The 14,401-nt window shown below is 39.6% G+C and overlaps 2 protein-coding genes across 2 annotated transcripts; both read right to left on the bottom strand.

The window, feature by feature from the left end:
• Positions 1-8,891: 8,891 nt before the first annotated feature.
• On the bottom strand, positions 8,892-10,319 carry LOC141437578 (uncharacterized). Its single transcript, XM_074101011.1, has 3 exons — positions 9,948-10,319; positions 9,518-9,748; positions 8,892-8,930 (listed from the first exon to the last, which is right to left on the bottom strand). Exons 1-3 carry the CDS (start codon positions 10,317-10,319, stop codon positions 8,892-8,894), a joined length of 642 nt encoding a protein of 213 aa, XP_073957112.1.
• A 1,113-nt stretch (positions 10,320-11,432) lies between these two features.
• LOC141438006 (putative serine protease K12H4.7) lies at positions 11,433-13,188 on the bottom strand. The gene has a single exon (XM_074101625.1). The coding sequence runs from the start codon at positions 13,136-13,138 to the stop codon at positions 11,624-11,626; it is 1,515 nt and encodes a 504-aa protein (XP_073957726.1). The 5' UTR covers positions 13,139-13,188; the 3' UTR covers positions 11,433-11,623.
• Between the last annotated feature and the right edge of the window lie 1,213 nt (positions 13,189-14,401).

The raw sequence follows: 14,401 nt of genomic DNA, 5'->3' as shown, positions 1-14,401 counted from the left end.
ATGATTAAAGCAGTACGCAATACTAATTCTCACGTACAGTTTTGGCATAATAAACTGGTCGAAAACCGATCTCCAAAAACTGCAATGCATAATCAGCAAGTTAATGACTTCACATCGTAAATATCATCCACGATCATGTGTACAACGATTAACTCTACCGCGAAACCAAGGCGGCCGAGGCCTAATAGTTATATAACAAACAGAATACAAACCTTAGACAATTCTTTCATAGACGAGCACACGACTCCATCTTACACACATCAGTGACACACGCCGACATACGACTTACCCCTCTTAACCTACACAACATAAACAAGCAGCGCAACGAGCACATCACGGACAAAAAACAAAAAATTAACGCATGGCAGCGCAAGTCTCCACGGAAGACATTACAACGATCTGCAGCAACCACATGTCGACAACGTAGCGTCGTACGCTTGCTGCGTGGGGATGAACTCTTCCCAGAGACTGAAGCTTTCTTAATGGCTATCCAAGACCAAGTGATAAACACCAAAAACTACCAGAAGTATATCATCCGCAGACCAAGATCAGACCACTGTCGACACTGTCACGCTAGCTCAGAACCAATCCAACACATCACCGGCGCTTGCCACTCCATAGCTCAGACTGACTACAAACACCAACATGACCAAGTAGCAGAAATAGTTCACCAGTACCTAGTATCCCAGTTCAAGCTAATAACAGAGAAAGTCCCATACTACAAATACAAGCCCCAGACAGTTCTAGAAAACGGTGACTACAAAATATATTGGGACCGAACCATTATGACTGATAAAACGATTCACTGCAATAGACCAGACATCACTATTTTAAACAAGAGAGAAAAGTTAGTATATTTAATTGACATTTCCATCTGCAACACACATAACCTACAAAATACCCACACAAAAAAATTACACCGATCTCTCCATAGAAATTAAAACACAGTGGCAAGTCCGCACCGTAAAAACAATTCCTATCATACTCTCCACAACAGGCGTCATACCGAAAACACTCCATGAGAGCCTCCGGGCACTCAATATGCACTCAGCCACATACACTCTTTTACAAAAAGCAGTAATCTTAAACACTTGCCGCATAGTACGCAAATTCCTTTAGCTATATAATACACAGTTACAATTAGAAATTAGTTTGGTACATATTTTAAAGGACTTGGCTTAGGCCCGTGCATTATTTAACTCCTAATAGGAGAGATAACGAAAAGCTAAAAACAAATAATAATAATAATAACGATCATTGTCCCGATAGTCGTTTCGGCAAACGGTCTAATAGTGAAGAGTCTCGACTCGAGATGGCTGGATCAAGGGCCAGATACAGAAGGCGGTACTTCTGGACACGGCACGCATCGTCCGGAGGTTCCTCACTCTGCGGCCCTGACCACCGGTAGCTTGGGCCCTGCCCCGTTACCGGCGGCAAAATAGGTTAAGTTTTTATAATATTTTTATTTTGTATGTACTTTTCTGTATTTTACTTCTTATAACTATTATAATAACCTAATCCTAAGAATAAAAAAATAAATAAAGAGAATAATAATATACAATCACATTTAAAACCTTTACTAAAAGAAATATTATTAATTGCACATCAAATAAATGATTGCCTATCAATTTATTCTCATCATTTATATACTTTTGTACATCAATTAAATTATTTCAATACAAATAAACTAAATGTTTAGCAAAACTAGTACTGCAAGTAATTCTAAAATATACATCAGGACGACTTTACTTTTTTTCCTCTAATACGAAACAAATAAATTATTTTAGATACAAAAATACTACAATCACATCAAAAATACTGACTGCACAGCTAATTAACTAGAGCGTGCGTAGATTATACTCATTCTCATAGCAAAATAACTCTCCGAGTAGCTTAAATTCTAATTTAGCACCGGCAAATTAGGTACGACGACGAGTGGAGCGAGGAGGAGCGTTTGGTACAATTGCGACCACAACGCGCGAACCGAGCGAGCGAAACGAGCGCACCGCGGCAGCGGCCGGCGAAGCGCCAGAACCTAATTTATTTAGGAAATAATTTGGTCCCTACTAGTGCTGGTTATGTAATTTATTTGATGTAAAAAGTACCTATATACAGGGTGGATTTCGACAAGGGACCTTTGCAGAACTGGAAGATAGTTCAACCTTAGCACTATATTTCCCCCATAGAAACTATGGAAATATATGTTACCGTTTTCAAGTTATAGCCTTTTAAACATTCATACCAAAAACTACTTTGTGCCAACCCTAAACAGGTGGCTGGGTCAATGTTCTTACTTGTAAACAATCTTTAGACATCAGGATATTACGTTAATGTTTTTTTTTTTTTTTTTTATTCGACTGGATGGCAAACGAGCAAGTGGGTCTCCTGATGGTAAGAGATCACCACCGCCCATTAACATCTGCAACACCAGGGGTACTGCAGATGCGTTGCCAACCTAGAGGCCTAAGATGGGATACCTCAAGTGCCAGTAATTTCACCGGCTGTCTTACTCTCCACGCCGAAACACAACAGTGCAAGCACTACTGCTTCACGGCAGGATTAGCGAGCAAGATGGTGGTAGCAATCCGGGCGGACCTTGCACAAGGTCCTACCACCTGCAAACCTGTGTTGCCATTTGTCCATTCTTAGGTCTGCGTGCAACGCTAAATAAATCGTTGCAGGATTTGCAGAGGTGATTGTCTCTGGAGTATTTATGTAATTTCTTAGTTAATAATTCTAGATTAGATTACATTTTTAGAAAAATATGGCTCTGTCCATTGGAGGACATTCTAACCACAACAAATAACTCACATGACATGACATGACACTGACATTCACTCAAATGAACCCAATCGTCATAAACAATTAAAGAAGATAGTAAACTCTTTCATCATAAATAAAATCACTCTGTTTACCTACCTAAACTGATAAAAAGGTTTTAGTTCGTTAACTCGCTTCATCAAATTATTTTCGAATTAATCCCTGGTTAATCAGCAATTCATACAATTGGCTGTCCTTGTTTTTTTTTTATTTTGGTTATCGTCAAAAAAATTAATACTTAACAATATTTGACGGATATTGCGCTGAAGTTGTAGTAGGTAATAGGTTGTCATAGGAGATAGGACTCTTCATTCGCCGAGCCGAGATAGAACCAATGCATTTTTTACAACTATCGAAACTCTTTGCATGATTGAAAATCGATCATAAACATTATCATAAATACGATGTTTGAAATGAAATTGGCATTTAAGTTCATTTCATTTGCTTCCTATACATGAAAATGCCTTTGTTAGATGCACGTGGATATTTAATTTGCTCATGTTATACGCGAGCTGCAATTATAATGCGGTTGAAGCTTTACGACGTTACAGGGAAACATATCCACCACCACACCCAACAGGTCGTAGAACAATTTTACGTGCTTGTGATCGTGTCGCCAACAATCAGCCCGTTGTACCAAGAACAGCTCAGAACGATCAACGTGGAGGACCCGGTCTTGCGGCTAAACTTGAAGAAAGAATACTGCGGTATTTTGAGCGGAATCCAAAAAAAAGTTCGAGATCAGCTGGTCGACATTTCGAAATAATTCATACCGCAGTACTAAAAGTTCTTAAACACGTGCCCGCATTCACCCTTACAAAATACATACTCGGGCACGGGCTGCAGCGTGTATTATTAGACACGTTGGAACATTTGAACACCGTATGTAAAAATTGTAATAAAGTAACTGATATTCGTAATTTTGCATTTTATTTGATTTATTTGACTTTTGTGTCATTTTTACATCAGTAGGTACGATGACAACAACTCTCGGAAATAAACGTAATATCCCGAGTTTTTCCGACGGCGATTCCTTAATCTAGCCATCTTGCCGTTATGTGCAGATGCAATATAGGGTTATCACCACAGTTAAAAATGAGTGAATTTTGTATATTTTTTTTTTATTTTTTGTTTAAGTTTCTAAACATTATAAATCGACTGTGTATCACTTAAACGATGCAATATCTCCGCAAAGGTCCCTCGTCGAAATCCACCCTGTATATGCTGAAAATAAATTGATAGGTAATTATTAAATATATATTTGATGTGCAATAATATCTCTTCTATTATTAAGATATTAAATCAGTTCATGTTTCGATATTTTTGATCACCTCGGCCGCTTCGAAATATCTGATGGCGACGACTGAACAAGGGGATTTGAACAAGGGGATTTTTATATTTTATTGCAGATCTCATTATGTTGTACTTAATAAATAATAAGATGATATGTGAAATAAAATGCTGTTTCATATAGGTAAACTGCTGTATGTTATATGAAAAAGGAAGCTATATTTAAAAAAAAAATTACAAGGTATGATGTGCGTTAGACATTATTAGCTGTGTAATAATACAAATGATTAACTTTAAGATAAATAGCGGGTACGCCACGAATATAAGTTGCAGTCTATTACCTACGTAATATTTTGAGTGGAGTATTTTGCTGTGCAATCAGTAATTTTGATGTGAATTCGTTTTTTTTTTATAAAAAAGGACTCTTTTTTTATGTGCGTTTAAATACTACCTTACTTGAATATGATACATCTAGTCGCCATTACATCTTTAAAAAGTCACCAGAAGGTTAAGAATGCCGGAAAATGATCAAAAATCTCTGGTATGTAGAGAGGTTTTGAATTCGGAACAAAAAACTGTCCACTAGATACAAATACAAATCCAAATCCCATAAAAGCCTCATCTTTGAATCATTAAAAAGGTTGGACAATAAACGTATAATTTATTATAAATGTTATTAACCTTTTAAATATAGTTTATTAGGATTTCTAATATTTTTTCTATTACATAAACATAAATATTTTGGTTCCAATTGAATTCCATTTGACAAAATATTTATCCCAGCTCGTAAGAGGTAAACAGTCGCCAACAAACTGTAATATCAGTTTGGCGAGTGGATATGTACAGTAAGTAAGTGTATGTAATACCTATGAGAAATAAATTGAAAAAAAAAGTATACGGAACGCTTTTACAGAAAAAAAATAAGAGCAGCTTTGAATTCGTATTAGCCCTTCTGCTTTCATGCAAATAGGTTGCGTACTTTATTAAAAGAGCGGGAAATTTTTGCCATTTTGGAAATATTTCGTTGTCATTTAATTTATTATTGATTTACCTATTTTTAATACTATAAATTTAATTTAAAGAGGGAATTCAGCGCACTCACGCTAAAACTCTATTAAATAATTTCATAAGTAAATAAATGAGTGAAAAACTTCATTCAACCGAAATCACAGAGTGAACTTACACTTTTGACTGGTACTGTAATTTTATTTACCTATATAGAACCTAAAAATATACTTTTGTACTTACTAGGTGTCCGATATACTGCAACATTACCTCTCTTTTCGATACTGAGACGATGACTAGTTTGGTAAGAGCAATAACGTCGAAACCACTCACGGGCATGCATTATACCTCTACCGAATGATCCACTGTTACCCATTGTAGACGACGCGCAGCGCTGCACCTGAAAACAAAAAAAAAACCTCGAAATTAAATTAGGGTAGTTTATATATATAATAGTTGAGAAAAAATGAAGGTACTTACCTGTTTGTTTGCCTCTGTTTGTACGTAAAATAAACGTGTGTGCGCGGGAACATGTATGTGTGTGTGTCACCTTGCTGCCTTGATTCAGTTGCCCTCTAACAGCCAACTGACGCGCACATGTACCTGCACCCTAAGCACATCACTATCTCGACTCATTTCTTTTACTTTCGCCCTCAATAAATCCAGCGCCTGCATCCATCATTTACATCTGGTCCTTCGATCCTGGATCAGTGCGAGAGGCCTCCTCAGATTCTGAGAGCGCCTATCGGAGCTCCCGCATGAGCCCGAAACCAAGAAGAGAAAGGAACAGCCGGATCCCGCCATGAGCTCGTTCCTAATCGTGCTAATACCTAGCTTTTAGAGATAACAGATAGACGTAGGACCGTCAGATTAGCGGCTGTACTTATGAGGATTAGGGGCGTACTAAAATACTGCGACATTGCCTACTTAGGTCCCCTAAACTCGAAATATTCGCCCATCAGCTCATAGGAGCAACATAAGCGTCCTCAGTCGAATCAATTTAAGCCCCAAATAGCTGCATGTGCGCCTACCTAGCACTAGATAAGCCGATCGAAACTAAATTAAGTTAAGTTATAATTTACTTTGAAATCGCGTAAACAGGTAACGTACGACGGCAAAAACACTAGAAGAAGTCGTTTACAATCCCATCAAAATCATCATCATCCCAGCCTATATACGTCCCACTGCTGGGCACAGGCCTCCTCTCAGAACAAGAGGGCTTGGGCCATAGTTCCCACGCGGGCCCAGTACGGATTGGGAACTTCGCGCGCACCATTGAATCGCTTCGCAGGTTTGTCCAGGTTTCCTCACGATGTTTTCCTTCACCGCAAAGCTCGTGGTGAATTTCAAATGTAATTCCGCACATGAATTTCGAAAAATTCAGAGGTGCGAGCCGGGGTTTGAACTTACGACCCTCTGCTTGCCATCAAAATATCGTAACATAATTATGTTATATAATATACTCCAATCTCCCGAGCATTTAGCTTACTGCTCATAAAAATATTATTAAAAAAAAATAGCTAAATAACCCAACGACCAAAAGTACAAAGTAGTAGGGAACTATCATAAAAAAACTAAGCTTTCTAAAATTCCATAAGTCCGTGAAACGCTTTTGTTCTATCGGTAACAAACCACGTCCTGGTGTACAACATCTGGCGACCACGGGCCACGGCAACGGGCCGAAGGAAAACAAAAAAAACTGGCCAAGAGCTTGTCGGACAAGCCCAAAATAGGGTTCCGTAGCCATAACGAATAAATTAAGTAATATTTTTCTAAGGATTGCGTATTTTATGCGGAATCTTCCAAGTTTAGGTATATTTTATAAAATATTTTTTATATTTTATAAAATCTTTGTGGGTTTTCGACCATGTAGCAATTATAAAATGTCTGTCATGTTATAAATACATACTATCTGTTTTAGATGTCATTCTTATATTGAGTGAATGGATGGAGAAATCCAGACTACGGTCGCTAACAATCGTTGACACCTTACCAGGCAACAGTCTATCTGGAAATTTACATACTTACTATTCATTCGATCTCAATTTAAATATAATTGGTTGATTGATAGTTAAAATGTTTTATCGCTCATTTAAAAAGACATGAACTACGACAAAACTAGTCATGGTCTTTCGGGCGGGCATCGGGCGGGCGGGCGGTCTTCGGGCACTTCGGCCAGGCAGGCAGGCAGGCAGACAGACAGAGACAGACAGACAGACAGGCAGGCAGGCAGATAGACAGACGTTGTCGAAGAAATTCCACCGAATGTTGTAGTGTTAAAAAACCGGCCAAGTGCGAGTCAGACTCACGCACGGAGGGTTTCGTACAAATTATAAAAAAAGCTTCAAGATCAAAGGAGTGCAACTTCTGTACGAAGTAATACTGTTATTTATTTTGTGCTCATATGTTCGATTATATTAGTAATGTACAGCTATTTATAGACATTGATGAGACGCTTGCCAAGCAATATGCGTTGATGTTACAGTAAATTATTGTGATACTGTAAAAGGTAGGATATTGTCATTTTATATATATATAATATTCATCATATAATAATATAATATATAATATTATATGATGTAACTAAAAATGTATGCTTTTCGCAATTTTTCTTTTATCTGTGCTATAAGAAGTTCATCATCAGCCCGAAGACGTCCACTGCTGGACAAAGACCTCCCCCTTAAAACGCCACAATGAACGACAACTTGCCACTTGCATCCACCGGTTTCCCGCCACTCTCACGATGTCGTCAGTCCACCTGGTGGGAGGCCTGCCAACGCTTCGTCTTCCGGTTCGTGGTCGCCACTCGAGGACTTTTCTCCCCCAACGGTTATCTGTTCTTCGAGCGATGTGGCCTGCCCATTGCCACTTCAATTTGCATATTTTTCCAGCTATGTCAGTGACTTTAGTTCTTCGACGAATTTCCGTATTCCGGATTCTATCGCGCAAAGAAACTCCAAGCATAGCTCTCTCCATAGCTCGTTGCGTGACTTTGAGCCTCTCTAAGAGGCCAACAGTTAAGGACCACGTCTCAGCGCCATAAGTCATCACTGGCAACACACACTGGTCGAAGACTCTAGTCTTCAGGCACTGCGGAATATTGGACGAGAAGACATCACGAAGTTTCCCGAACGCTGCCCATCCGAGTTGGATTCTTCGGGCGACCTCTTTGTCGAAGTTGGACCTACCCAACTGGACAACTTGTCCAAGGTAAACATAGTGGTCAACAACTTCGAGTACATCGCTCCCAACGATAACCGGCACGGGTGTGACATGGACATTTGACATGATTTTAGTCTTGTCCATGTTCATCTTAAGACCCACCTGTTGGGAGACGATACTGAGGTCACTGAGCATAGTATTGAGCTCCTCCAGCGACTCCGCCATTATGACTATATCATCGGCAAAACGAAGATGGGTGATGTACTCGCCGTTGATATTGATGCCGAACCTGTTCCAGTCCAAGAGCTTGAAAACGTCCTCCAACGCATTTGTGAACAGTTTCGGAGAAATAACGTCTCCCTGTCTCACACCTCGCTGCAGTTGGATTGGTTGTGTACTCTCGTCCTGCAACCGGATCGACATAGTGGCGCTGCTGTACAAACTCTTTAACACCTCGATGTATCTATAGTCAATATGGCATCGCTGAAGGGACTGCAGTACAGCCCAGGTCTCGATTGAATCGAAGGCTTTTTCATAGTCCACAAACGCTAAACATAGTGGCCGATTATACTCCTCGGTCTTCTGTATAATCTGGCGGAGCGTGTGAATGTGCTCTATGGTGCGCCTTTACGGAATCCAGCTTGTTCGGGAGGCTGGAAATCATCAAATCTTCGCTCGAGACGATTCGTAATGACCCTCGAAAACAACTTGTATACATGACTAAGGAGTGAGATGGGTCTATAGTTCTTCAATAAGGTATTGTCGCCTTTTTTGAAGAAGAGCACCACCACACTCCTGTGCCATGCTTCCGGCGTGGTACCCTCGAGTATGACGGAATTAAATAACCTCTGGAGGACTACAAGTACCGGTTTACCACCCGCTCTCAGAAGTTCTGTCGTGATTCCGTCATCCCCGGAGCCTTGTTGTTTTTAAGTTGTTTGAGAGCCACTCTAATCTCGTACAGGCTGATATCTGGGATGTCTTCAGTGTAATGACGGGTTAGTTTAGCTCTGGTATCTTGAGCTGCACCTACAACGGGCTTCTGTGTCGAGGCATATAACTGTTCGTAAAACCTTTCAAGCTCTCTCAACAACTCCGGTTTCGATGAGATGATACTGCCATCGTCGATCTTCAACTTAGTCATTTGGCTTTTCCCAATAGACGAATTCTTTGCAAACACTTTAGAGCCCTGGTTCCGCTCAATTGCTTCCTTAATACGTGCAGTATTAAAGGCACGCACATCGTGTCGCATGGATTTTGAGATTCGCCTATTAAGTCTGCCATATTCCGACATGTCAGTTGAAGATTGCAGCCTCATCTCGTTCCGAAGTTCCATTAATTTAATGGTTTCATTGGAGAGCTTCTGAGGTCTTTTCCGGCGCGGAGCCTTGAAGAACTGGGACCCCACGGCCTGAACAGTTTCTACCAGCCCGTTGTTGATCTCGTCCGCTGTTTTGCATTCGGCTAGGCACTGGAAGCGATTATGCAATAAGAGTTGAAAGCTTTCGGGGTTCTGGATTTGGGCAGGACAAGGACGGAGCGTGGACTTCACAAGACGTGACCGTTCTAGCTTCACATTAATATTCAGTGTGCCTCTGACAATACGATGACCTATCGGTGATTCTGAGTATCAGGTATGCTACCCTGCTCGACACACTATCGACTTTTACCACGTTATTAATTAGGGACTTGCGGACGAGAAACCCGACACCACCCTGAGACTTTCGGTCTCCTTCCCGGAAGAAGAGCATGTTGCCAGACTCCAGGATTATCGTATCCTGCCCCTTTCGTCGGACTTCCGATAATCCCATGATGTCCCAACGCAAACTACTCAATTCTTCCTCCAGCTCAATGAGTTTCTCATCTGTCCTCAGCGTGCGAATGTTGTGCGTGGCCAGGGCCAATGTCCGGTGGGGATGGTAGCGAGGAGTCACCCGGAGATTCTTCGCACCCCTTGCTCCTCCGTTACCTGGCCCGCTACCAAGGCCAGGGATAAAGGAGCTGCCGGGGACTAGGGGCCGCGGCTTATTTGTACCTATCATTTTTTATTTGGGGGGGGGGGGTTGCCATAATCCCCACGCTTGGCAGGCGGCTTGGGGATCGCAGTGTTTGCTGATGGTTTACGCAGAAGACGCTGCTGCCCGTCTTCTGGATTTTTCCCTTAGTTGCCTTCTACGACACCCAACGGAATGAGATGGGGGGGAGCTATTCTTGTCCGGCCACCCCACGGACTACAAGAAGTTGCTTTGTACCAAATTTCAAGATTCTGAGTTCACGGGAAGTAAGTACCCTGTAGGTTTTGATTCCCTTGCAAGTGTCGAAAATTTGCAGCATAAACGGCTGTATCTTTTGATTGTGTTGGCTTAGAAGTTTGATTTTCTCACAGCTCCAAGGTACAGTAGACCTGACTATTTGATATTAATTTCAGCTTGATACTTCCACGTGTTCCTTATAAAAAGGGTCTTGAAAGACAGACGGACAAACAGACAGACAGACGAACAACAAAGTGATACGACAAGGGTTCCGTTTTTTCATTTTGTTTTTTACGGAACCGTAAAAATAATAAACAATATACAATACATAAAAATAATACGAAGTGGTTTACTTAAATAGAATTAAACGAGCTATATGCATACATCAGATAAATTTATTTCTTTATTAAAATGCATTTAATTTAGACAAAAAATTTAAACTTTACTTACATGCGTTTCAGTTTTTTTTATCACCCTGGGGGTGAAGGGACCTTTTGGGAGAGCTGTAGTACATGGTTACTTAAAAATGACAATATTCTACCTTTTACAGTATCACAATAATTTACTGTAACATCAACGCATATTGCTTGGCATCTTGGCAAGCGTCTCATCAATGTCTATAAATAGCTGTACATTACTAATAGAATCGAACATATGAGCACAAAATAAATAACAGTATTACTTCGTACAGAAGTTGCACTCCTTTGATCTTGAAGAAAGCCGCCGTTTTAATAACCTACAGAATTAGGTATGTACCGCGTTCAATCTAAATCGCACCAAGCCAAGAGCACAAGAGCAGTTATTTGTTGTGCTGCCTTTTGTTCCAAACATACCTACGCCGCCAACCCGAGTGTAAGGGAAGGGTTATCACTTTTTCAGAAAATGAATATAAAACAATCCAACTAAACGTTTAGAAATATTATTTATTTTGCAATATGTGTGTTTAGAAAAATGTCAACTATGTCAATTCTTAGTGCGTTGTGGTTACAAATGGGTATTTAAGAAAAAGCTTTAAAACTCAGCATAACAAACGGTGATGCATTAAAAAGTGAACGAAAAGAGGACATATAAAAAGTACATATCTTTAACATGTGTTAAGATTTTTCTATCCATTTTTTAATCATTTGCTTCACATACTCTCTATCTTTTAAGAGTGCTGGATTGGAAGAGTCCAAATACAACAGTGCACTGTTAGAAGTTCCATTTGTTATTCTCACCACTGCAGTGTCAGACAGATCTTTAAGTACTCCTAGTCTACGCCAAGGATCCATGTCTCCATGAGTGAACACCACATTTGTTACTTTAGGCGTAATTCCACCATACATTGCATTGGTCTCTGCTACTCCATCGTCGACTCGTTTCTCGTTGAAATCCTCGCCAAATATGGCTTGACATTGTTTTATGTAATAATCAAGTGGTACATTGTGAGCATAAGGCTGTTTATCAGAATTCGTGGTGTCAAAATAACCAAATTCAGTACATGCCTGGTAAGCCCAAACAGTATACCACTTCTTTCTATGTGCCCTCATGTAATGCATTATATCTTTAAAGCTATAGTTATAACACATCCAAATGCCCGGTGTAATTTGTGTCCATTTTTTGGGTTTAAATATTGTTTCAGCTGCACTACTTGTAGCGCTACTATATTGGGAAGTCAATTGTTCATGGAAAATTTCAACACTTTTTTGCATTGATTGCTTCCATTTTTCTGTAAGAAGGTAGCGACATTTATTTTTTATATCATCAGGGGTATGATGTGCAGCAACATTTCCGAACATAAAAGAAATTATGCTTTCGAGAAACGATTGTTGATTCACTATGACTCTCATATCGCAGTGATGACAAATTCCGAATTCTTTTTTTAGTTTTTCAATTCCACTTGGAGTCTTCAACAATTCCGTGATGCGTTTAAAAAAATCATTAATTTTGTTAACACAATCAGCGGACCCATATTTTTCATACGTATCACTAACCGCCTCAAGATATTCGTAAAAATCTTTTTTTGCCAAAACAGGCGCACTGCTCGACACTGCAGCGTCTACGAGGTCAGGGTAAAGAAGTCTCATCCAAGCAGCGAGATTCCCCGCATATGATCCGCCAATCACAACTACCTTTGACGATTTAAATTCGGCAGCAGACTTAATAGTTTTAATTAACGCAGCCAAGTCAGCCAACGCTTGTTTCGAGCTCAAATACTTCATTGACGAGGTGTCTATTATATCAACGGGCATACTTTCTCCATAGTAACGATGTTCTGATAAAAAAAGAGCTCCATTTGTTTCATTCGCTAACTGACACGTAAAGAGGCAATACCTTTCTATGAGCTCAGAAAACATCTCAAAGTGACCGCCAATCAACAGGTAAATGGGTCCGTTGGGCTTCCAAAAAGTAAGTCTCTTGTAATATCTCATCTTCCAGGTTTCATTATTTGTATTAAAGTGATCAAGCGGCTGTTCAATCCATTCTTCCGAAGTGTCACTCACGTCATTATTTTTATTAGTTAAATAATTTTTCCATTCCAGTACGCCACGGTGTTGAAAAAACACAAAACAACATGAAAAGCCAAAATTGATGACGATTAGTGCACTAATCAATTTTATAAAATACATATTTGATACAAGTGAGCGAGTGCTCTTGCTTTTCTATGAGTAACGTCTAGTCGTCGCGTTTAAATAATATGCTTTTTAACATACCACTGTTATTTTATGAGTTATAAATGAAATTCTATTACATTTTATTAGTATCCTTACTTATTTTTAAACGATTAAATAGTAGATTGTACAAAAAGAGCATAAAACGAGCCATTTTACCCAAGACGTTCATATAACCACCCGAGCCGGTACGGCGAGGGTAGATAGACACGTCGAGGGGAAAATGGTTTTAATGCTCGAGTTTTACACTCTGCCACAGAATATATAATAGTACTGACGTACAGAATGGACACGCTCCGCCCCGCACCGGATCGAGTTACCCCACCCTTCAAGCGCAGATTGCAGGAAAACCGTAGGAAAGCAGTCGGGCGCGCAACGCGATGTATGTCGGCCGCAACGTCGCACGGCACTAAGTTCGGGAGCAATAACTTTGCGAAATGGTGATATATTGTTCATTGTATGGGTGTTTGTCAACAGCCAAAGATAAGAAGTTTATTTCGATTTCCGAAGGACGTAAAAAGGTAGGTAAGGTACCTAACCAACTTTAATTAGCAACATGCAATTAGAAAAAACCAATACCTAGGTTTAAAAGTTTGTATCTATAATGTATAAATAGACGTCTTATATTAGTCGGTAGGTATTTGTAAAAATGATTTATTAATTCTTTCCTATCAATAGATCAATATCTTATCTACAATCACTATACTAATTATATAACAAATTGTCTTTACAAAATAAACTAGGTATACACTCATTCACTTGTTTTTAAACACTTAATTTAGACAAACGATACCTAAGTACTTTCCGCAGCTATCTCTTTCTATGCCGCTATACAGTCGTGCAGTCGCGAGTCGCCACACATGATCTTCCGAACGCTGTAACTTTGTTTTCGTCCGCGCGGTCGTAATAATTATTTTGATCAGTTAGAGAGTATTTTACTATTTTAAAATAGCTCTTTTCTTACTACGCTATTTTCTTATTACGCTATTATAATACGCGATTAGGCTCTTCAAGTAGGTACCTACGGATTAAATTTTTTCAGGTGTAAAGGTCGTTCAGATTTAAACAATGAAACTGTGGAAAATCTAAACGTCAGTTACTACATTTGTGATTTACACTTTAAAAATACAGATCGTCTAGCAAAAAAAATTAAACGTGATGCAGTTCCGACTCAAAATTTGCCACAAGATATTCGTCTAGATCGAGCAAAATATACTCAAA

The sequence above is a fragment of the Choristoneura fumiferana genome, chromosome 18, assembly GCF_025370935.1.
Source record: "Choristoneura fumiferana chromosome 18, NRCan_CFum_1, whole genome shotgun sequence".
Classification (NCBI taxonomy): Eukaryota; Metazoa; Arthropoda; class Insecta; order Lepidoptera; family Tortricidae; genus Choristoneura; species Choristoneura fumiferana.
This window is presented reverse-complemented; position numbering and strand designations above follow the sequence as displayed.

What these genes read in the sequence shown, in the direction of transcription:
- LOC141437578 (XM_074101011.1), bottom strand. Translation starts at nt 10,319, where the DNA reads ATGATAGGTACAAATAAGCCGCGGCCCCTAGTCCCCGGCAGCTCCTTT. An exon ending in AGTCCCTAATTAATAACGTG is followed by an intron (nt 9,749 to 9,947) that starts GTAAAAGTCGAT and finishes AATCGCTTCCAG; the next exon opens with TGCCTAGCCGAATGCAAAAC. An exon ending in CAAAATCCATGCGACACGAT is followed by an intron (nt 8,931 to 9,517) that starts GTGCGTGCCTTT and finishes GATGATTTCCAG; the next exon opens with CCTCCCGAACAAGCTGGATT.
- LOC141438006 (XM_074101625.1), bottom strand. Translation starts at nt 13,138, where the DNA reads ATGTATTTTATAAAATTGATTAGTGCACTAATCGTCATCAATTTTGGC.